Source organism: Orbicella faveolata, unplaced genomic scaffold, assembly GCF_042242905.1.
Source record: "Orbicella faveolata isolate gen_17 unplaced genomic scaffold, um_ofav_v1 contig_24, whole genome shotgun sequence".
In the NCBI taxonomy this organism is placed as follows: domain Eukaryota; kingdom Metazoa; phylum Cnidaria; class Anthozoa; order Scleractinia; family Merulinidae; genus Orbicella; species Orbicella faveolata.
In genome coordinates this window covers 33561545-33585196 of record NW_028301552.1, presented here as the reverse complement: position 1 = coordinate 33585196, position 23652 = coordinate 33561545, and the positions used below count along the sequence as shown (strand labels likewise).

The 23652-nt window shown below is 39.9% G+C and overlaps 1 protein-coding gene across 1 annotated transcript; it reads left to right on the top strand.

The window, feature by feature from the left end:
* Positions 1-56: 56 nt before the first annotated feature.
* On the top strand, positions 57-23027 carry LOC110056031 (son of sevenless homolog 1-like). Its single transcript, XM_089290809.1, has 32 exons — positions 57-453; positions 720-980; positions 1718-1801; positions 2747-2827; positions 3833-3886; positions 4543-4641; positions 5063-5110; positions 6153-6293; positions 6801-6935; positions 7424-7522; positions 8225-8275; positions 9205-9284; positions 9703-9799; positions 10518-10557; positions 10817-10905; positions 11668-11767; positions 12293-12410; positions 13034-13117; positions 13351-13402; positions 14078-14156; positions 14718-14799; positions 15593-15715; positions 15953-16109; positions 16530-16640; positions 17062-17117; positions 17633-17825; positions 18413-18505; positions 18590-18707; positions 19679-19769; positions 20230-20311; positions 20702-20818; positions 21761-23027. Exons 1-32 carry the CDS (start codon positions 379-381, stop codon positions 22424-22426), a joined length of 3756 nt encoding a protein of 1251 aa, XP_089146935.1. The 5' UTR covers positions 57-378; the 3' UTR covers positions 22427-23027.
* Positions 23028-23652: the final 625 nt, after the last annotated feature.

Here is a 23652-nt window from a genome sequence, read left to right as displayed (position 1 = left end):
AGCGTAAGTGCCCGAGAAAAGATGCGCACACTTATCCTGAGACATGCATCCCACCAACCTGCAATCGATTGATCGATGAATTTATTGTTTTGATGTAATATTTCCGAGTTTGCTTCCTCTCCTTTGTGTATCAGCCCACAAACTGCCGAACTAGGTCATCAGCGCTTGAAAGTCGTTGTTCCGCGTCAAGATTGTCGCAGCCAAAGGCTGACAGGCCAATTATGTAGCTTGCAAATCCGGTCTTAAAAGAGGAAGCGGTTCTACCTACGCGCGTTCGTATGAATCGCTGTCACACTTTTCATTGGATCTCAAGAATGGTGGCTATTACCGATTCTGTTAGTTGTGGTTTGGAATGATATGTGATTACTGCAGTATATCATGCCCATATCTGAGTATGAAAACAATTTAACCGCCGCAAAATGGAAGGGATTGTTTGTACCCGCGCTCAGAAAGGTAAGAAGACGTAGGTAGAGATCGACCTGCATTCCTGTTTCGGGGAAAAATGGTCAAATTCCGATCGATTGCTTTCCGTAACCTGCGTGTAGATTAGGTCTTGAAAGTGTCGACAGAGAGGAGTGTATTCACCTTTAATACGAAGGTTTTAGCAGAGAATATGCGGCTGTATGTAGTCGCTAATTGCATTTGCGAATTTAGCTAACCGGGGAGGCGTGATCAGAAGTGTTACAACTAACTTACTGGGCTTTCAAATTCGCTTGTAGGTCCAATCGCAGGTTCACCCGTCGCTGAAAGTTCACGACGAAGCGCTGGAGTACATCGAATCTTTGATAGTCCAGCTCCTGAATCACCTGTGTGCTTGCCAGCCTCGTTCAGTGGCGGATGTTGAAGAACGGGTTAGAAGCACATTCCCTCATCCGATCGATAAATGGGCAATCGGTGATGCGCAGGCCGCCGTTGAAAAGGGAAAGAAAAAAAGCCCAGTAGTGTTACCGGCGGATAAAGTTCACCCCATCATCATGAAGGTGATGTTGAACTTTCATTCAGAGTGCGATTTGTTTTGCTTGCTAATGCATGCACCGAGCTGTCATGTTGGTACAGGTCCTCTTATTTATTAGCTGTTATACAGATCAACAAACTTAGCGCCATGCGCTCTGAAGTGTTTCCTATTTTCCTTTCACTTTTTGTTGTGTACATGCTTCAAGTAGTTTATTGCCTCTTTCAAAAATTTTTTTTGTACATGCTGGTGTGAAACAATTGCTTTCACGATGTCTGACTGATTTTATAGCAAACAAGTCGTTCGATCTTGATCAACTCAGGTGTCGCCGTCTTTGTTAAATTTTCGTCCTTCTTTTTTCGCTAATAGTGTTGTACTTCCTCTTCCTTGATCTGCTTTTATAACTTTGTTTGAAAACTTTTAGAATCTCTCTGAGATGAGTAATACTCGCAAATACTTACAGTGCAAATCGCATCTTCTAATTACGTTGTTTACTAGTTGACTTCAAAAAAATTGTTCTACTTTTATTTTCTTGCTTGAATAAGTTCGGTTCTGTAATTACTGAAGTGAAACAATTTTTCGATTCTTCAAAAGCTTTGTAATTCTCAGTAAATGTTGAGAATAATAAATTCTGCTCATCAGCAAATTTTGAAATTTCTGGTAAATAACTTAGACAAATGTTTCACTCAATACTTTCGCTGTTAACTGTCAGATCAACTTTCGGGCTCTAAAATGTGTGTGTTTATGTGTTTTTCTGGGTTGCAGGATATTCTGGGATTCAAGGTGGAATTCCAAGTGAGCCTATACATTGTAGCTGTTATGGAATACATATCTGCTGATATCTTGAAGGTAAGAACCGGCTGAAAACTGATCAATACTAATCCACGATTAAAGGTCAGCCAAAGTTATTCATCCTGTTGTTTACTGCACCTTTCAATAACACACAAACTCAGAAGGTGAAAACTTAACTAATGATAACATTTTTGCCTGACGCCACTCATAATTACGACAACAATCAAAAAACCTTGTAAAAAAGAAACAAAAAAAACTTTATCAAAATCTACCAATCACAACCCAAAGACATGACCTTTTGACCCAATATGGGCTAGACTGTCATTAGCGACCACCTAGGCTTGACATTTTGGGTGCTCGCGTATGGAGCTTCAACTGTATGTGGTTCCAGAAAATATCCATACCCATAGTCATGGACTTTTTTTGGTTTGAACCTTCTCCCCCAATCTCTTTGGAAATTTCTTGTTTTTGTTCATACTTTCATTGAAAAATTTTGCCTATTGAGATCCACCCTCTCCCTTGAAATTTCCAATGGCCCTCCTTGGGGTGGGTATGGGTATTTTCTGGAACCACACATTTGACATGGCAGACAACCATTACTGTATAGCTAACAGTAGGTAGAGGTTCTATTTGTACGACAGCTAATGGTACCCAGATTATCACTCATCCTGGGTTATATGAGACATTCCTGGTCTTGCAAGTACAATTCAAAATATTTTGCAGGGATTTAGTGCTGGATGTCATTGTGTTCAGTTCAATCACATAATCTCAAAAACTCTCCCCACCCTATCTTCTGTCTATGGTGTATCCAGTGTGCATTGTGGTGTGCTTTTACAATGAGTTTCGGCCACATTTTGGTTTCTGGTTTTATCATGCTTTGTATCAATCAGTTAACCTTCTCTGATTGTGAAATGGAGGACATTATCACAGTTAAGTCACAAAAACCCTATATACAAAATTGACATGGTGTGTGATCTTTCCTGCTGTTTTGCTATTCTCTAGCTGGCCGGCAACTACGTGAAGAACATCAGACATGTTGAAATCACATGCCAGGACATCAAGGTGGCACTGTTTGCTGACAAGGTGAGACGTTCTCTTCTCTTTACTGTACTGATGGTTTTCAAAATAAAACAATCATAGTTTGCCTTGTGTGATCGTCCGAGTGGGAGTAGTTCTGAAAAGAACCATTGTTGGTGACTGACGTTTTGACAACCTGAATGGAAGTCATCTTCAGAGTCAAGTGAATAGTGTTTATCAGTTGGTGATGTTATGTCTGGTACGTTGAAAGTGATTGCTCAGCTAAGCCATGATGGTATTGGATGAAAGACTTGAGCAAGTGTAAAGTTTGTCAGCACTCAGTGAAGCCTAAATGGATGCTGACCGAGTCTATTGTGTCCAGTGTTGAGGCAGTTCTGTCTCGTCAACGAGAATCAGAACCTGCCAAGGATAACAACAGAAGCAGAATTGCTTCCACGGTACAATCAGCCTATACATACCTGGCAGTGACTTGATAAAAGACGAACAACAAGCACTGAAATGAATGAAAAACGACCAAAACATTGTTATACTACCAGCCGACGAAGCACGTGTTTAAAACCGTCCTAGACGAACCCGTTGGGACATTGTTCGTTAGTCATTGGTGGGCTTTTGAGCTTCATTTGACAAGACAATGGTCCCTGCCAGGGCACGCCCTGATTGTTTGATCTGATGTCCAGCATTCTAACAACAGATCTCCCACAGCGAAGTCCAATATTAAGTTAACAGATTTTAAGTTCAGTTAGTGTCCTTGTGCCTTATCTGCAAACCTCTTCAAAACATTGGGCAGTTGTTACTAAAAGTTTTAATTGCCTGCTGGTGACCAGCCTTGAAATTCCAGTCGCCAATGCTCAATTTTCAGTTGCATTGAACTGGTCACCATTTTGGGCCATGAATTGTATAGTTACTTCTTAGTACACCCCAGACTGATGACAAAGAAATTACAATACCGTTGCAAGTAGGAATTTGAAGAGCGTACTAGGTTTACATAATGGTAGCTTTTTTTGTAGAAAAATGCACTGATATTTGGTTGTCCTGCTTCACATTTCGTAGGTTTTGATGGACATGTTCCACCCAGATGATGTTGAGACATCGGTTGAAGCAGAGGTCAGTTATAGTGATAATACAAAAATATATTGGAGTTTAAAAGGTAGGTTAGGTCAGCAGGAATTCAAACTAGTTTGATATATATGTAGTTTGGGACCAGTAACCTCTTAGAACAATAAATGTGAGGAAATTTACATAGATTTCTTGCATGGCCTAGTGGAAATGAAGGCTGAAGTTACGAAGTCAGAGATCAGGTGTTCATATCTGGGTGAGTACAAAACAAAAAAGCTCTTGGGGGGGGGGGGGGGGCTCTGACAGGGTAGGGTAAGGTTACGGACTGAATGGGGTGGCTGGTGTGTACATTATTATTTTAAGAACCCCCTCCCAAAGTGGGGAAAAAATAACTGACAAATTTAACGTAGGTTGATACAAATTAACCTAGGTTGAAATTGTTCTTACCTAAAATGCATTTTAAGGTGGCTCGATCGGATTTTATCAATGGATTGATGATCATCATGGTGGTGTTGTGGTTACTCAAAAAATCTGATCAAGCCACCGTACACTACATGTACAACATATACTTGGAAAAGAAGATTGTATTTAATTGCTAGTAAGTCATTCAATGTACAAATGAGGGAGCAAACAAGAATTCTTATCGTGCGGCATGGATTACTATCATGGGTAAATTAATATATTACTCACATTTCTTGTGATAGACGCTGAGCAGTCAAGGTGCTTTGACCTATGACGAAGTTGTGCGGGAAATGATGCTTGCTGAGGGCCAGTACATCAGAGATTTAAATATGATTATCAAGGTATTACACTTGACTTTCTCTCAATACACAATTGTTGCAAATTACTATGAAACACATTTGTCGGCAGTGGTTAATGGCTGGTGTGTGGCAGATAAGTCTGAATCCCAGCCACTGTTAGTGTCTCATGGTCTTTGGGAAGACATGTCTAATCACTCTCACAGTAGACCAAAGGAATTCTCTCAACAAGATCTGGCACCTGCCAGTACTCCAACAAGTATTCTGACGTGAATAGTCACCACCTATAACATTAGCAATTTTCAAAAATTGGCCTTTTGGAAAAGGGCTTGTCTGAACTGGGATAGCCTCCTACTTCACATCAAGCCTGCAAGCAAACATTGCAAAAGAGCACCCTAAATATTAATATAGCTGGTTCCTGTGATCAGCCTCTACTGAGAATATCCTGGACTATTCCCTATTGTAGGTTTTCAGAGCACCTTTTGTGGAGGCAAAGGACCTTTTCACCCATGAGGTATGTAGCACAGGATTAATATTCAGAATGCATTCAATCAATCCCTTTTCCTGTATGTTTGTCAAAGCTCGATCAGACTGGAGACAGACTGGAGCACTCTACTAATAAGAAGAAAGTTTAACACTTAGTACCTATTACATGTTATATTATAGCATGTAAGTATATTAGTTGTAGTATATTATGGTATATATTAGAGAATGAATCATTGATTTATGCATGTACATCTATTGATGTTAAGCTTGTGCGGGTGGGGGGGGGGGGGGCATGCATAGAAGGTGTGGGGTGCTAGCCTTAAGGGTGGAGAATTAACATTTTGGGTGATAACACCATTGACTCTCACCAAACCACCAACAACAAGGGCGAAAGATGTGACAATGGCACAAGAAAGTAAAATGGCAGACAGTCAGTTAGCAGAAAATAGCTCTCAAGCAACACACTTGATACATATCTCATTCTCCTTAGAAAAGGCCTTACTCAGGTGAAGAGGAGGTGGGACTCCCAGGGGGGTGCTCATCAGAAATTTTGAAAAAAAACCCTAAGAGGTACCAAGATCCTGTTTGTGGGCGTTGCTTGAAATTTTTTTAATCCCTAAGGGATACCAATTCTAAAACAAAACATTATCTCGTATTTTTTCGGCTCAATACCCTAAAAGGTGCCGCAAAAGCTCCCGCTGTGGACCTTTTGAGCCTGAACACCCTGAGAGGCAACAAAACCACCTTTTCAACCCCTAAAAGGTACGGCGAGTACCCGTTGTCCTTTTTATATGGGAGTGCCCACTCCCCCAGGGTTGAAGTCTTGTCACCTATGTTTCCTTGCCACTAGACTTTCTCATTCATTGAAGGTGCACAAACCGGCATCCCTACCCCGAAACAGGAACAAGTATCATGCCAAAATTCTCATCCTCAAAGAAGCAATGATGATCAAAATCATACCCCTTTCATCGCCTCTGATCTCCTTTTCTTGAACATTGATAGGCAAGGAAAGGCAATATTTATGATATTTCACTGCCAGTATCTAACCTCGAAGTGAACCTTTGTTACAGGATATTGGAAGGGTTTTCAGCAATATCATTGATATCTATGAGTTCTCTGTGACGTTTCTGGGTTTGTTGGAGGCAGCTATTGAAGTAGCAGATGAAGGCAAACAGCCAGCGATTGGAGAATGCTTTGAAGAGATGGCTGAGGTACAGTGCATTCTGGACATACACTGTTAAATGGGAATTGTCATTTATTTTAATATGCCAAAGTAAGGAACATTTTGTACACATCACCAGAGAGAAACTTGCCATTTCTCTGTCTCAACTGACATATCCACTCGTTGTTGCTATCTATTGCTTACCAAAAACATGACGATGATGATGAAACATTTTTTAGGATATGTCCAGACAAGTGTGCTGTCTCTGCTAAGCACCCTTCTTTAGCTCACAAAATTAAATGCTGTGAAATGTCTCTCAATTCATAATTGACTCTAACAGTCAATTTCAGAGAGGTGTCTGCTTCAAAGAGAGTCCAGTCATAAAAAAACCAATTAAATTCAGTTGGGACTGCAAGACAATCATGCCTGGCGTACAGTTGCTTTCAAGGTCAAAATTCATTTTCTTTAGACCCCGCATGTTGGCAAAAAGTTGTGGAAAGATTAGCTGTTAAATATTACAGAAAGCCTTATTATGTATTTGGATACAATTCTTTAGGGTGCTGAGTTTGAAGTTTACGAGACATACGCCAGGGAGCAGACTGCTTCAGTTAGCAAACAGTACAGGCATCTTGGTATCGGAGGGAAATTGTCAGAGTTATTATTAAGAACTCCTGTCAATGAATACTTCAAGGTATGGTTTGCCTAACAATGACATGTTTTGCTTATGTGGTTTCATCAAACTCTGTTACACAGGTAAATGCATTAAAGGAAAGTTTTCTTTAAAAAAAAATGCCGTTATGTACTTGCAGACTAAGTAACAATGAATTCCAGGATTCACTGTTTTAAATTGCCTCGCATCGAACTGTTGGCAGTATAGTGTCAACTGACAATTTGTGGAAAACAAAAGAATAGTATTTAAGAATTGATCAAAAAATTGGATACAAATATTATTTATTTTGGATTTTGAATTTCCAAGGCAAAGCCATTTTGGATTTTTTCATGCCACACATTTGCCTCTTTTGCTACATATAGCAATCGGCAAACAGGAAATCTCACAGAAATTTCAAAATAGCCTCCTTTCTACATGTACTTCTTATGGAGTGATCAGTTTTCTTTTATAGTTCAGCGTTTAAGCCAAGCCCCACAGCTTTCATTACTAAGTGATTTTGATTTTTTCAGGCCAAAGGCCCAGGTTTCAAAGAAGCTGTTCAGTATTGTCTACCCAAGCTGCTAATGATGCCTATCTATCATTGCTTACACTACTTTGATCTTATTAAGGTGACCATTATACATTAAGTAGATCTGTTGATGTTGGGATTATGGATTGTTAGGGGAGTAACCTTTGGATTCAGTATTGGCCTGAGATTTGAGAGACATCTCCCATCCCACCACACCTATTTCTATTTCCATCAGAGAAGTTGGAGTTCTCAGATTCAAGCTGAAAGGCTGCAAATTTACGAGGTTTTATTTCAGAGTTCCTTGTGGTTTCTCTTAGTTATTGCTGACATCAGGTGGAAAATTATAACCAAATTGAAAATCCTATTAACCAAACCTAGGTTTTATGTGAATCTCTGAGTGCTACGTACACCATTATGTTGAATGTTTTAAGCGGGAAGCTGAAAGACTCTCTCACAGGGGATGAAAAGAGTGCTGGACAAAAGATGCCAGAGTTTAAGCCATGGATCCTTAAATTCAGGTTTAATCTGTTGTAGTTGCAAAGGTGTTGTGGTAACAATCTACCTTACTCTGTAGTTCCTGGTCATCTCTTCACCCAGACAACCCAGTTGGAGTGTAAGGGTTTGAACTAGCATGCATCCTCATTAATTTTAGCCACCATCCTAACAAGTCACTAGTCATAACATTAGTCTTGCTGACATGTTCATTGCTAATTAATTTTCAAGGTGTGTTCTTCCTTAGGAAGCCCACTGTTAAAATTTAATATCTTTGTGTTGAAGTTGTTGTTTCATTTTCTCATTCCAGTTGTTGCTTAGAACATCACCAGATGAAGATGATATTGAAAGCTTAGAGCAGGTAAAAAGTACATTCATTCGGTACAGCCAAAATGAACCCTTACCATATCATTTCTAGTTTCTCTTTGCAGGAATCTCTTAAACCACTTTAAGAATGGACTTTTTTAAAAGTTACAGTTTGAAAGAAGGGAAAAAGCAAGAAATTTATTCAGCCCTATGTGAAATTTGTCCTAAGACATATCAAGACATTATTATTATAGAAATTAGTTTTTAAGCTGAAAAGATACCATTCAACAGTGTGTCAAAATTAACATTGTAGCACATGGACAAAAACTAGTGTGTAGGTCAGACAATTTGCAACATGAGCTGAGAAATGGCTTAATACAGGCAATTACATGTACATGCATTCAGATATTAAGTAGGGTAGCTGGCTGCATTAGCTCGAGTTTAACCTTGCCTAAATGATATTTAGCCACATTTATAAACTACTTCTTAAAGTTGCCTTAATCCTTCAGCACAGTAAAAACCCGCATATAAGAACCTAGACTTTCAAGGTCAGGCTGAACAGGTTCTTATATTTTAGGGTAGTTTTTCACAATTCAGGCTGATTAGGTTCTTAATAGGTTCTTATTTTTCAGAGGTTGTCGTACGTAGTGTAATCATTGGCAGAAATATTGTAGTACTAATACATAATGTATAAGAACCTATTTTTCTTTTCCTGGCTGAACAGGTTCTTGCATTTCTGAAAATTTAAATGGTGAATTTCAGCCTGTAGGTTCTTAAATCACTAGGTTCTTATATGCATTTTTTTTACTGTACAGCTTACTCAGTTATCAGCATTCTGTGAGAAATATCAAGTATTCAGGTCACTAGAACACAGAACTTGATCACCAAAGGAAAATTGTATTGATTTTTTATTGAATTCTCCCAACTGTCACCATGAGGAATGTGTCCAAACCAGTACCATAATAAGAATTTTACCCTTGACAGGCTCAGAGTGCACTGAGACCACTACAGACAGAGATGGAGAGAATTGTCCAATCCTCCGGAAGTCTGGCAAAGAAAAGAGAGTAAGTATGAATTATTTTTAGAGGGTTTTGAAGTACACTAGGAATGTTTTGGCAAGCTCTTATTCGGTAATGAAGGTCCAGTGGCATTGTGTTTGTTGCAGTGGACTCCAGGTAAGAGTTCTAGGTTGTTGTATTCTTGGAGAAGAAGGGTTACTTGTGCAACTTGGAACATAATCAAGTACTGGAGTATTGTCTTGTGTAAGAACACTACACAGTGTCCCCAGCCAGGGCTTGAACCTGGATTGCTTGATCTGGAGTTGAGTGCACTAACCATGCGGCCACCATGCCTCCCAACAAAATGCTGGGAGTATAGAAATACTCCCAGCCATGTTACACTATGGAAACCAGAGTAAAGTACCACATCCTTTTAGGCCTTGGACTTTACAAGGGCTTTACTTTTGCTTTTATTACTTACCAGGGACAAGTTCACGAGAGCGCAAAAGAGGAAATCAGGAGCATTCCGTTCAGCAGCAGTGATCATGAATGAACTGCAAAGGAACATTGATGGATGGGAGGTAAGACAGTGCACGTTAATAACCCTATCGCAGTTGAAGGCTGGACACCTAGTGATATGCATAAAGCTTCTGGTGAGAACCCAGTCTCAAGTCGGATAACTTACCTAAAGGCTAGTACTGCCCAAAACTAAAACATCCTTTGCTCTGATTTAAACAGACTACCTAAACATTCCTGTTACACAATATTGAAACACAATATTGAAAATTTGGCCGTCAAGTGACAGACAGAATCCATTAGCTCTGGGCTATCTGACAGGACTAATTCCCACATTAGTTGCAATAACCTGAGCTCCAGTTTGGATGAATGCTCTGTAGGCTGGCAGTACCCACAAGCTAGCCATAGCCATGATTACACTCGCCTGACAAATATCAGTGAGACTTCACAGTCAAACTCCTCCCCCCACTCATAGATAGGCATAGTTGCCTTCCATTTGCATGTAACAGCTCATTGCTATGTAGGTCATCCCCCACCTATATAGTGATTACGAAATAGAAAACATGTATTGCGTTTCTGTTGAGTTATAGAAACACGAGTGGAAGTTTGGGAGAATGAGAACACAATTTTAAACCAGTCAGCATGTGCATTTTCTTAGGACTGTTTTCTAAAAAATAACTAACACTGCTATCTGCTGTGGGAAAACAACATACAACTGTCTGCTCACTGCACAGTTTCTACTTTCAGGTTTTGGTTTAATAATGATTTTGACATTTTTCATAGGGGAGAGATATTTCACAGTCATGTACAGAAGTAATGAAAGGTGAGGGCAGTGATAAAGATGTCTGAATAATGTTTTTTTTTTTCAGTTCCTATCTATTAAATTCAAATATATACAGATTGTGTTTCTAGTGAGATTCAAGGTCATATGCAATTCGCAGGATACTAACTCTGTACATGAAATCTGCACCCCTTGGCTAAAGAAAGGGCACGGACCCCTTAGAATTTAAAATCACCAACCCCAGATCAGATTGCCTCAAAATATTGTCAATGAATTGTATTTCAATCTGTTCACATTGCAGAGGGAATCCTTGGTAAAGTTCATCCCAACAAAAGGGACACTGAAAGATATGTTTTTCTTCTTGATGGCCTGCTGATTTGCTGCAAACAGGTAACGTGATGTACCTTGTAAAGGTCAGCACATACGAGCGGACTAGTCACTCTGACTAGTCTCTGCAACAAGTCGTGGGGACAAGTCCCATCGCGTGAACTGGCCATTTTTGCTTCAAGATCTAGTCGTGGGGACTAAAATTTGGTCCCTGTGACTAATCCCACCAATAGGCCAATTCCGATATATCAAAATTCTAACTTGGCTCTGAGGCTTAGTGGAATAAAACGAAAGAAATCGCATTGAGGATGAGGGATGAATAATTAATTTCTTTTGTTTTACTCCCCAAAGCCTTAGAGCCAAGTTAGAATTTTAATATATCGCAATTGGCCTATTCAAACCAGTTTGAATTTTTGGGACAAGTCCCTACGACTTGTTCCTCAAAACGCATCATGTGAACTGTTTGTGGGACCGGTCCCTGTGACTAGCCCCTTCGTGAGGGGACTTGTTGCAGGGACTAGTCGCAGGGACTAGTCGCAGGGACTAAGCCCCTCGTGTGTGCCAATCTTAACTCCTTTCTGCTGACTGACTGACAGATTGATTGACTAACTTACCAACTGACCGACTGATCAACTGACCAACTGATTGATTGACTAACTTACCGACTGACCGACTGATCAACTGACCAACTGATTGATTGACTAACTTACTGACTGACCGACTGATCAACTGACCAACTGATTGATTGACTAACTTACCGACTGACCGACTGATCAACTGACCGACGGATTGATTGATTTGACTTTCTTTATTCTTGCTTTTCAGAATACAAGGCATTCACTAACTGGTCCTTCACCAGAGTACAGACTTAAAGAAAAGTACTTTTTAAGAAAGATTGAAATTAACAACCTTGATGACACAGAAGGTAATTATCGCACCCGACTCTATTTCTCTTCTGGCAGATCTCAGGGATCAGGCAGCTATCTGTGAGTGCCTATTTTCATTTCAGCATCTTGCTGAGTACAAATAGCAGGGCTCAACTCTTGCCACAGTCATCTTCTATAGAACTTCAATGTAATGTAGAATTCTTTCACCAACAGTATTTCTCCGTGCAGAGTTTTCTGTGTAGTACATTATGTGTTGGCCTGAATAGCAGGCAGTTCTGATACTGTTAATCCACAGACATGAGCATGTACATACAAAAGACATTTTAGTAATTAAGAAAAAAAAATTACATTTGTTGCCTGTTTCTGTAAACTCTTACCCATGCACTTCAGAGTTCTTTGACATTCTGCCAAATTTGATCGTTCTTGTACTTGTATCAGGTTGCCATATTTAAACAGGTTTGTTTCTATGTCATTGGTGATTACAACACCCACAAATAGCCCATAAGTTGATATCAAGTTGAAGCAATGATGAGTTGAAATGAATTTGCATATTTTTAAACTAGATGTAAAGAATGCTTTTGAGATCGTTGACAGAGATCAGCCAAAAGCTGTCTTCACTTGCAAGACGGAGGAGGACAAGAATGAATGGATGTCAGTGCTAATGACAATCTACATGAGAAGGTATTAGGGTCTGAAATACCTGATCATGACATCAGTGAAGTCACTGTTATCTTCATTTATGTAATGGTTATTCTATAGACTCTGCATCTACATGTATGTCAATAAGATTCAACCCTTAAATATGATAGATACCTAGAGCAGGTTGAGCTGAAGCAATTTGCAAAGACTGATTTATTACCAGTGCTGTGGTAGTGTAGCAATTCTTAAGTACATGTAGTTACGGCTTTGTAGCACATTAGATTTATTATTGACTAAGATAGTCGGTCCAGTTGGTTTGCTTTTTCCAGCAACTTAACAAAACTGGAAAGTTCAAAACAATTTTCAAGGACCGACCAGCTTCCAGTGCCTTTTATGTATTGTTAGATGGTTTCTTTGATAGTAGCTGATCAGGCCTAGTTGTTCAATGGCTGGATAACGCTATCAGCCGGATAAATCACTATCCAGTGGATAAGGGTTGACAAAACAAACCTTGCTATCTGCTGGATAGTGATTTATCCGGTGGATAGCGTTATCCACCTTTCGAACAACTTGAGCCTGATTATGTTGGGATAGTCAGACAGTGAACTGCATTCAGTTCTTGCTGTTTTGGTGTAACTCACAATTTTGTATTTGTCTCTCAACAGCACACTAGACCGAATGTTGGATCACCTTCTTTTAGAAGAAGAGAAAGCCATCCCTCTAAGAATGCCCGGTCCAGAGGAATACTGGTTAGTTCATTTACATAATAAAAATGCTGTGTGACACTGTCAACTCCAGTTGTAATGCACACACACTTTGTAGCTTGTGAACAGATTACAAATGTAGCATCAAAGAGACAGCTATAGAAACATTAGTGTAGGTATTTGAAGCTTTCTTTCGTTTGTTTTCTCCTAATTAACTTCACTAACGAGACTACTAAGCTTTCAAATGTAACTTTTGCCTTTTCTTCTCCTTCACCCAGTTTTGCTGTTGACGACGCTGAAGACAATATTGTGTTTGAGGAAGGACAAGGGGTAAAGGCAATGGCTTTTAAATGTAAACTTTTCGCTCAATAAGCGTACACATTCTCATTTCAATGCTCAAAAATTGACTAGGGACTTTATAAGTTAAAACCACCTTGTACATCGTAATAAACACTGCCACATGGAGGTATCTCACTTCCGACGGTACAACTTTCATTTAAATGGTGACATACTAGAAGGACCTTCCACAGCACTTCGCTGCTGTCACAGTATTGTTATCAGTGTTCCAGATAGGTGAGGTGTCTCAGGTCAAAAACCCGACAAGGTCACCCACATGACCCGCCAAATAAATAGAAAATTTATAATGATTTGGTGGGAGCAGTAGGAATTGACGCCGGACCCATTGGAATTCCTTGTTGACACCCAGCCTTGAAAACTTATCTAGAATCCTGATTGTTATCACTGGCTGGGTGCTTAGCAGATTATTTTGGTGTATTTTTTAGGCAAGGTGGTTAGTGTAATTCTTGTAAATGGGTACCGGTGAATTTGAATGCTGGAAGTAACACTGCAATGGACTAGCATTCCATCCAGGGGGGAGTAGAAATACTCCTTGTCGCTTCATGCCAAGGAAACTAGAGATATAAGAGATAAGCGCCGGCTTGATGGGTCTCTAGGTTAGAATGAAGGCTTCGTCACTAGGTGATATGGTGTAATTTCTTTTCACAGAGCTCAAGTAATGCTCCAGTTATAAAAGGTGGAGCTCTAATAAAATTGATTGAAAGACTGACACATCACAAGTATGCAGGTAAGTTTTGATGTCCAAAGCATAAAATATTACATTTACTTTCATTGTTTCAGTATTCTTGGAACTGAATGTAATTCACACAAAACCAAATGTCACATCAGTAAAACGGCAAGAGTGAAACAGATTTCTACGTACTTCTAACAGAGCCTTCATGTAAAAAATTAATAATACTAATGTTATGCATAAACAAACAAAAACTAACGATGAAAACCGACGTTTCAGTGTCTTCATGACGCCATTGTCAAGGTAATGAAAAATAAGGAATACAAATTCTGCTTGCTAGTTAATAAAGTTGTAAAACGAAATTTACGCAGAGAGCGCGAGGCAAAATGTTACAAATACTTTTGCGCAAATTGAGTCGCTTTGCAGGCGCTAAGGTATTTGTATAATTTTTCCTCGCACTCTTTAAATAACTTCATTTTTACACCTTTATTGACTCGCAGAATTTGTTGATTGATAACATGATATGCAAACTCTTTTAAGCTTATATAATAGTGCAGAAAATATTACATACTAATGAAAGAATTCTGCAAAATCAGTCTTTGTTGTATTTTTCCGTAGATCCAACTTTCGTGAGAACGTTCCTGACGACGTACAGATCGTTCTGCAAGCCAAGGGAGCTCTTGGACTATTTGATCCAAAGATATCCTTTTCAGTGTTTGCAGCTATCATGCGGAATGCTTGAATGTTCATTATCCTCAAACTAATCGAAGAGTCATTCTTCTTTGTGTTAGTTGTGATAATTTAATGGTACACAGGGGAAATTCCCTCGTTTCCTACCATGTTAAGAATCGTGTTTGCAATGAAAAGGTAAATAGTTGGGCATAGCAAAGTTATAATATGTTAAAATAGCTTTTATAGACACTTTCACGGTTTCGGACGCCATCTTGCTTGGGGGGCAAACAAGGCAAAAGTTACAGTGAATGTGTGGGGAAAATGGAGAATCTAGTGAATATCAACCCACGGAAAATTCGAGTTCTGAAGTATTTATGAATTAAAAACTAAAGTTACCAGGTAGAAGAATTCATAGATCACATTTCAGGGAAATCGCCTCGCTAGAAAAGCCACAATCTGATTAAGGTTTTCATTTTTCCATACATATGTCTGTAAAATCGAGTTGTTCGAGACGTTTGTGCGAAAAATTGAAAGTTCAATTCCTCGCCTGACAACAGAAAGACAGCAGAAAGACAATCACTCCCAAGTTATTGACCATCGAACTTCTAACTTTTCCCATGCATATACTGCAATTTTTGCTGTGTTTGCCCCCAAGCAAGATGGCTCAAAAACAGGTCTATGTCATGTTTGAAGTGAAGTCTTATCACAACGTGCTGTTGAATATAAGTTCATTGACAGGAGGTCAAATAGGTGGTTTGCAACCAACCATTAGATCTGTAAGGAAGCTGCGTTAACTTTATTGAGCCTTAACTGTGCGTTACGTTTGACATACCAGAGCCTCCCCCGAGCGAGCTTGATGAACTTGCTATGGCCAGGGGGGAGCCTGTTGTCCGTGAAGACCTCAAGAGATTTAGAAAGGAATATGCTCAACCTGTGCAACTGAGGTATGTAATGGAACTAAAAATTTCCGCCAGAAATCGTTTGAGTTGTATATATTTTTTTTTGGAGCAAACACACGTTTCTCTTTACGAGTTTAGTAGGGAAATCTTTGTTTACATTCATGATACGCAAATTGTGCCTCGTTCGCATATCTAAGAAGCGCTCCCGTCTCTGACCGAGGGTAAATAAAGGTTTTTTTAAATTTTATTTCCATAAGTTTGTCGTACGTTTTTTCCGAGCAGAGTTCTGAATGTTGTGCGACATTGGGTGGACAATCACTGCTACGATTTCGAGCGTGATTCGGAGTTGTTGACGAAACTCAGTCTGTTCCTGGAGGGAGTCAAAGGCAAGGCAATGAGACGCTGGGTGGAGTCAATTAACAAAGTTATTTCCAGAAAGGTAAGTGTTCAGTCTTATTATTCGAATTCTGATTCTATGTTTGGGCAGTTTTCATTTGATTGTTGTAAAACCCAAGTTGCTAAAGCTACTGTCAATCACAGCGTAAAGTGAACCAATGAGAACACGAAGCCAATGCGCAAATCGGAACCGAGCGCCAAGCGCGGGAAAACACACGTGACCAAGGCATGCTTGGAATTGGTTTTACATCTGATTGGTTGAGTAGCTGGCACGTGATTATTTAAGCCAACCGCGGAACGTAGTGAAGCAAAACCAAATCAAGTCCGTCTATGATTGAACTTTGCTGTGACTTGCTGTCCAAAGCCAGTTAGTCGGTAAGGAGCAGGGCTTGACAACTCCGTAAGCATTAATTAATTAATTAATTAATTAATTAATTAATTAATTAAGGTATTTGTTTTTCAGACAACCAACAGAGAAAGTTTAGCTCCTGAAATTACATTTGAGAAGGAGCCGCCGCCGATTGAGTGGCACATAGCAGCTTGTAATGACATCGAACGGTTCGACATACTCACGGTAAGTTCAAGTCATCTTGTTTTGTGTTGTTCGTAGCGTTTTACTTGTCCACTCCAATACAATCGAAAATGCTAATGCGCTGTGAGAAAATAACATAACCGTCATTTGCGCATACGACGTGACGTCAGTGTTCGCGAAAGCTTCCCGCATTTCCGCTGTCCACACTTGTACCATGGAGCTCCGTTGTTTTCAAATGTGCACGTTTTCGATGAAAAAGATGAACTTTTGCGATCGTTTTTAATAGTGTGGACGGTAGGCGAAAACGTATCATTAAGTTAACGTTTTATGTAAAAACACATTAATGTAGACAGGGCCTAACTCTAAGTTTCATTTTGAATTCATACGTAACTCTCTTAATGCAAGTCTTAAGTGTGTTTATGTTTTAAAAACCAATCGTTCAAGCTTGTTATTTTTCTTGCAGCTGCACCCAATCGAGATTGCACGGCAGCTGACTCTCATCGAGTCAGAGTTGTACAGGTAAAGGATTTATTTTGTTCTTAATTGCTGTAGTTTTTATGTCATGACAGTGATACAACTGAACCCACAACCTTCCTAACTTTAGTTGACGACTTTTCGAAGTCTTCATGTTGTCGAGTTGTTGTTAATCAAGGGAGCTTAAGAAAACCACGGCAACGGGAACGTTACTGAGCAAAAGAATTAATGAGCAGTACAATGGTTGTGCACGTGCGTTATAATTATTGGCACATTTCTTTGCCGTTCTCTGCAAAACAACAATGTGAAATGACCAAATTCTGCGTTGTCTGGAGAACGTAAAATTTTTATTTCAAATTTATCGCTGTGTTTCGTGATAGTTTTGACAGTGATAAAGTAAATGACTTAAGAGTACCGCGAGATTCGTAGGTAAAAGATAAATTCATTTTTTTTAATCGACGTTGTCCTGGGCGTCGCCGTCGTGGTTTCCTAAACTCCCTACAATCCGACCTAGCACTAGAGTTTCTGTGGGAACAAATCTCCGCTTTGTTTGTTTTCAGAGCGGTGCGTCCTTCAGAACTTGTGGGGAGCGTGTGGACGAAGGAAGACATAAAGCATCTCACATCACCGAACCTACTGAGAATGATTCATCATACAAACAAGATCACGGTCTGGTTTGAGAAAAGTATGCTGGAGTTCCCGAACTTAGAAGAAAGAGTAGCAGTTTTAAACAGAGTTATCGATATTCTAACAGTGAGTATTCAGAGAAATAGTACATGTAAGCGCCTCCGCAGACTGGACATTTAGTTGCCGACAACTATTTGTTATCGAAAACTAAATGTTGTTGACTAATAAAAAACGTAGTGTGTGAGTTGAGTTGTCGACAACTAAACGCTAAATTGTTTTAGTTGTCGACAACTAAGCAGTCTCCCTTTTCGAAAAGTGAAACTGCTTTTAATGAGTTGTCGACATCCAGGTTTTGACCGTTTTTCCCGTGTGTGGGAATCATTGGCTTAGTTGTCGACAACTTTCGAAACATGACACACATTTGAGCATGCGTAATGTGTTTTGAGCATGCGTAGTGAATGTTATCTCCCAAGTCCTCGCTGGCCTGTCTTTGTTATTGACAACTAACACTCCAATTTGTGGAATGGTTGAATTGGTGGCACGAGGTTTTAAGCCAATCATAGAGCGCAGTGAGAAAAACAAACACAATGCCGGATCGCTTTTGCTCCTTCTTAAAATGTCCTTCATTTAAAGAGCTGAGAAGTTAGTTATAAATTTACAGCTATCTCAAATGTTTCATTTACGTGGTCGTTTGTGACTTAATTTTTTTGCAGGTTTTCCAAGAATTAAACAATTTCAATGGTATTTTAGAAGTAGTTAGTGCAATCAATTCGTCGCCTGTTTTTAGACTTCAACACACCTTTGCGGTACGTCTATCGTTTTCATTTTATTTCATTTTGTTCTGTCGTTGCTGTTTATTTATTTAATTATTGCTATTTTTTTACCTGCAGGAGTTATCCGTTCGACGGAGCCAGGCTCTGGAAGAGGCGAAAGAGCTTAGCAACTATCATTACAAGAAGTACATTGAGAAGTTACGCTCGATCAATCCACCGTGTGTTCCCTTCTTCGGTACGCAATAAAAACAAAAAATTTCGTACGACTTAAAATTTGTACAAAAAAAGTTTCCGAAAATAAAACCGTTCGAAAGATTTGTAGTACAGTGTGGAATTTTTAAGTAGCTCCTAAGCCCATAGTTTCCTTTATGAGGCGAACACTGCTTGAGATACGAGACGGTTTGACAAGATTTGTTTTAATTTCTCCTAGGTTCATCTCCAAAATCTCGAAGGTGCAGTATAAGTATCATTTTCACAGATGTCTTTCCTGTCTAATTCGTGTTTTCTAGGCGTAAATTTATGTTTTCGTCACAGTGTCCGAAATTTTTGTCTGAAATTTGTCCGAAATTAGACAAAAAGCGTCCGAAAATTAAGCGTCCGAAATTTTTTGCAAGTAATGTAGGTTGGAGACTGCTCTGTGATCACTTTGATTCGAGCAATATTTACCTCATAGTACGACGAAGTTAGTCTGGAGGGCCAATAACTAAAATCAACCAATCACTGCTCGATTACCGGCCCGATATTTTCTAAGTCTTGAAGTTTCTAAGATTGAAGTTGTAAAGAAATCTCTTATCAACCAAGCCCGTTCGGGACCTCGGGCCGATATTCAACAGTATGGCCCTTTCGCATGGTCAATATGAAATATATACATATCTGCTGCTAATTTTACTAATTCATGGCAACTGGCTCGGCTCAGATGATCGCGTCTCGGGGAAGGGACGTTAAGCCGTTAGCCTTCCACTACACTTTAACTGTGACAAGTTGTAAAGACGTTGAGATCCTACACCACTGATAAAGACAGTAGGGGTCATAGCCCCTGGTGTTTTTGGCGTGTTCCTAAGAAAGGCGGAAGCGTTTCATTTATAAGGATAACCTCATGGCCTTCCGTCAAAATGCCTGATTGAATTCTGTAAACAACGGTGAACTTTAAACTAGTCGCTTATATCGAGACTACTGTTTTTGTTCATTTTCCTTTTTGCACTTTAGGTATGTACTTAACAAATATCCTGAAGACAGAGGAAGGCAATCCTGATTTTCTACCCAATTATCCTGAGGGGATCATAAACTTTAGTAAAAGGTGAGTTACCACCGCAGTAGACCTTTTTTCACAATAGCAACATGCATCAACATGATATTTTTCATGTTGTACTGCAGTTTAGTCATAATGTCTCTCGGAGGGGAAACACTGGAAAGTAAGACGCTCTTGAAAAGTCAGCTCGTCCTAGTAAGTTCTGTTTGGAAAACCTGTCACCTTGTTGGCAAAATGGGACAAAGATCTCGGCAGGGCACACTAACCCAGGATTAAAAGTTAACCGAAGTATTAATTTTCCTTGTCTCAAAATGTTTTTCATTACTTTTAATCTGTGCAGTTTGAGATTATTAAAGCTCAAAACTGAAGGGCAAGCAGAAATATAAACAGAAAACCTCACCCAAAACGTACAAAACTGAAATCAAAATTCTCGCTAATCCTGGGTTCGCTTAAACGGGCTTTGAACAACCCGGCAGTATTTTATACCTGGGTCTATTTGTATCCACAGGAGAAAAGTGGCAGAAATAACTGGTGAAATCCAGCAGTATCAAAACCAGCCTTATTGTCTCCAGAAAGAACATTTTATCGCGGTAAGTCACTGTAAGCAATTTATTTCGAAAGTCTTCGGAAAAGCGTTCGTTAAGGCATTTTCACTCCTTATTAGCTTGTAGTCAAGAAAATGTCACATCAATAGAATGAAAAATTCCTCACTCTGAAAAACGTTCCCCGACTCCCTCTGAAAACGAGGAAACACTCTTGCTAAAATTTCTTCCTTGGCGCGAAAACGTGAGAAAATTTCCCGACTGATGAAAGATTTCTGAAAGAAAAAAGTCAGAGACGTTTTCGATTTTACTTCCACAACAAATCTTGCGTGTTTGCGTAGACGCAAAAGACTAGCAATGTTACTGTTTTCTCATTTTCGGGGACCTCTGTAAGACCTATAAACCAGTCATTTGTTAACATGTATGATCTGTCTTTAGGAATATCTAGAATCATTGGATCCGTTTGAAGGACGCAGTGATACCGAGATGGAAGATTATTTGTATCAACTTTCTCTGGAGATTGAGCCGCGAAACTGCAAACAGCTGGTTAAACACGTAAGTGGAAATGCAAGGTACCAATAAAATTAAGTAGACGACTGCAGATTTCTAAATGATTGATAGGCTGCTTAACTGACGCACTCTACTTATTCCAGCATTTACCCTACTGAGGCCGATGTGGTGGGGTGGGGAAAGGGTCGACTGCACCTGACTAGCCATTCGCCAGGGAAATTCGAAGCCTCAAGTTTTTCGTTTTAAATGCTCCCTGTATGCACGAAATAGGATCACAAGGAACCGTGGTTTTATACGATTTCGAGGGCGACTTTTACCATCACGTAAATGTCTCAAACTTTCCCACTACATGGATTGAACCCGAAGAATTCCATAGTGATGACGCTACGTAATCATTGGAATTTTTCGGGTCGAATCTCGGATGTCTCAAACGGGAAAAGAATTAAAGGGGTCAAGAGTGGGGTGTGTTTACATAGGGTGATTGTATGGACAGATTCGGTGTCTTGCGTGACAGAAATTCCTTCCTTTAACGATACTCAGACGCAGTTTCTGAACACCAAAGAGAGGGTGAAGCGTACTATTGAAGCGTCCGTAATGTGAGCAATAGATTATATGAATTCTGGCTTTTCTGAGACCTAGTGACCTGTCTCTGATGTAGAGGTGACTTGTTCTTTAAGGGACGGACAATGGAGGGGGGGCGGGTGGTGAGGGGGTTGGGCAATTTCAAAGTAAAAACTGCTGGGGAAAAACCTGCAAGGGGAGCCATGGTGAAAAATAATCGAGCAAGTGCTTTCTACTAACATTGTTTTGGTTTCTGATGTTAAAAAATAATTTTTGCACGAGCTGTTGCCCACGGACAAAAGAATCATGCCCAACCTAAAGGTGAGAAAAAATTTCATGCCCTAGAAAATTTCCCAACCCCTCCCCCCCTCAAAACATTATGGCCCGTCCCTAATGTCTTGTCGTTTTTTGTCTTATACTATTCAGCCTCGAAAAACGGACATTTCGCTCAAGTCACCAGGAACTAAACCCAGCTATCTGCAGTCCCGCCTGTCAATCACATCACAAACTACCTTGAAACGGAGCACCTCTCAAGCGTCCGCCATTTTCTTACCTGACAGTGACATGTTTCCTTCAACTACGTCATTATCTCCGAGTACGCCGAGGACTTCGTTATCCTCCATGACTTTCCTGCCTCCCGACAATGTCTCGGAAACGATTCCCGAATCTCCGTTGTTGGAAGATTCAGAGCCTGATTACGTCAACATCGAGAACTTTCCGGAGAAGGAACCTCCACCCGACATACCCCCTCGGAAACCGTCAGCTCAGTCGAAGCCTCGGGCGGCTTCCGTTAACGGGGAGAGGTCTTCCGAAGATGTTACTTCGCCTGTCCACCGGCAAATGTCGATGACTCTTCCGGGTGTGCCTCGAATACCTCCGAAGTCAGTGACATTAGAGAGGTTTCCGAATCCTGCTCAAGAGAGCGACGATGCGCCTCCAATTCCCCCTAGGGAGAAGGGGACTCGTCGATCTCCACCTCCCATTCCCCCTAGGATACCCTCAGGCCATGAACCTGTGTTCGCTAATGAGGAATTAGCCAATCACGAGGACGCTCTTCCACCGGCTTTGCCGCCAAAATCAAGGCGTTCATGACACTCATGAGATGTCGTGACCAATCACTGCGTGACAAAAAGACTAAAAGGCTAAAAGACTTCCATTGTATGGAGTGCCATTGTATGGAAAGTAAATTTGTTTTAAAAATTGATTTTAAAACGTAGCTATAAATGGCGCGATTCATCCCAAGGAATATAGTCCTGATTTTGCTCAGGAGTAGAATTATATATCTTGCAAATACAAGGATATTTTTTTTTCCGTTTTCGAGAATAGTGGACTATGTAACACGTGTACTGAAACATGAAACAATTGAACAATTTTGAAATCGAGTAGCAGTCAACAAGCTAGCCTGGATGTTGACGGAGGCCTGGTACGAGTACTAATAAAATGGCAATAATTTTACGTTCCTGGTGAACATCGAAGTTGTGGGTAGGGAGGGTGGGTGTTTTGAGTATAAATACAAATGTGTTCCTGAGGGCATGCCCCACAATTAATCGATGAGACAAACGCTTCGTTGCGGGAATCGTTTAATAAATTTTGCTTTATTGCCGAGAGAAACTCGAAGTAAACTGTAATTCCTAGAAATATCAAATGTTTTTTTAATGTCCCTCTGAAAATAAAGATAATTCAATTCCTAGCAGTTTCAGTATTGTATTTTGGTTGGTTGTTCATTACTTGTCTCCCTCGTAAATTTGGAGCGAAATAGGTCATAGCTTGTGTACATGTGGCTAGTGTTGATAACCCACTCCTCACTGTAATCTAACTATCTTCACCGTTTCCTTGCTTATGATTATGCAATCTCTTACCATTATGAACGGCAGTTTTTTTTTCGCCTTTTCTTTGAAGGCAAAGGCACCAACTCTGGCTGACATGTCTATTTTACCATAATACTAACCTTGAGTATTGAAAAAGAATGGCACGAGTAACTGTCCCACGAAATTTGAGCCCACTCGTTTTGAGATGCAGGTTTAAAATCTTGGAACTTTACCAGGAAATTTTGCATATTTGGAAATCCAATATCTTTATTATTACAAGGGGTTACAGCAGGAGGTCAAAATTATTTGAACTGAACATTATAAGAAAAACTTTCCCCTAGATGATCAAACCAAACGGCCAAACTCGTCCTCACAGCAGGTCTATTTGTCCAGTCAGCCAGTCCTCAATAGAAACCCCTGTAATACACCCACAAAGCTACACATTTCACTCGTTACTAAATATCCAAGTTCTTTAAGTGTTTACAGTCAATTTGTATCACGCATGATGCT

Bases quoted from the DNA above. Each gene is read 5' to 3' on its own strand.
- LOC110056031 (XM_089290809.1), top strand. From the start codon at position 379: ATGCCCATATCTGAGTATGAAAACAATTTAACCGCCGCAAAATGGAAG. The intron at 5,111-6,152 runs GTATGTAGCACA...CCTTTGTTACAG, and splicing joins AGGACCTTTTCACCCATGAG to GATATTGGAAGGGTTTTCAG. The intron at 20,312-20,701 runs GTAAGTCACTGT...ATCTGTCTTTAG, and splicing joins AGAAAGAACATTTTATCGCG to GAATATCTAGAATCATTGGA.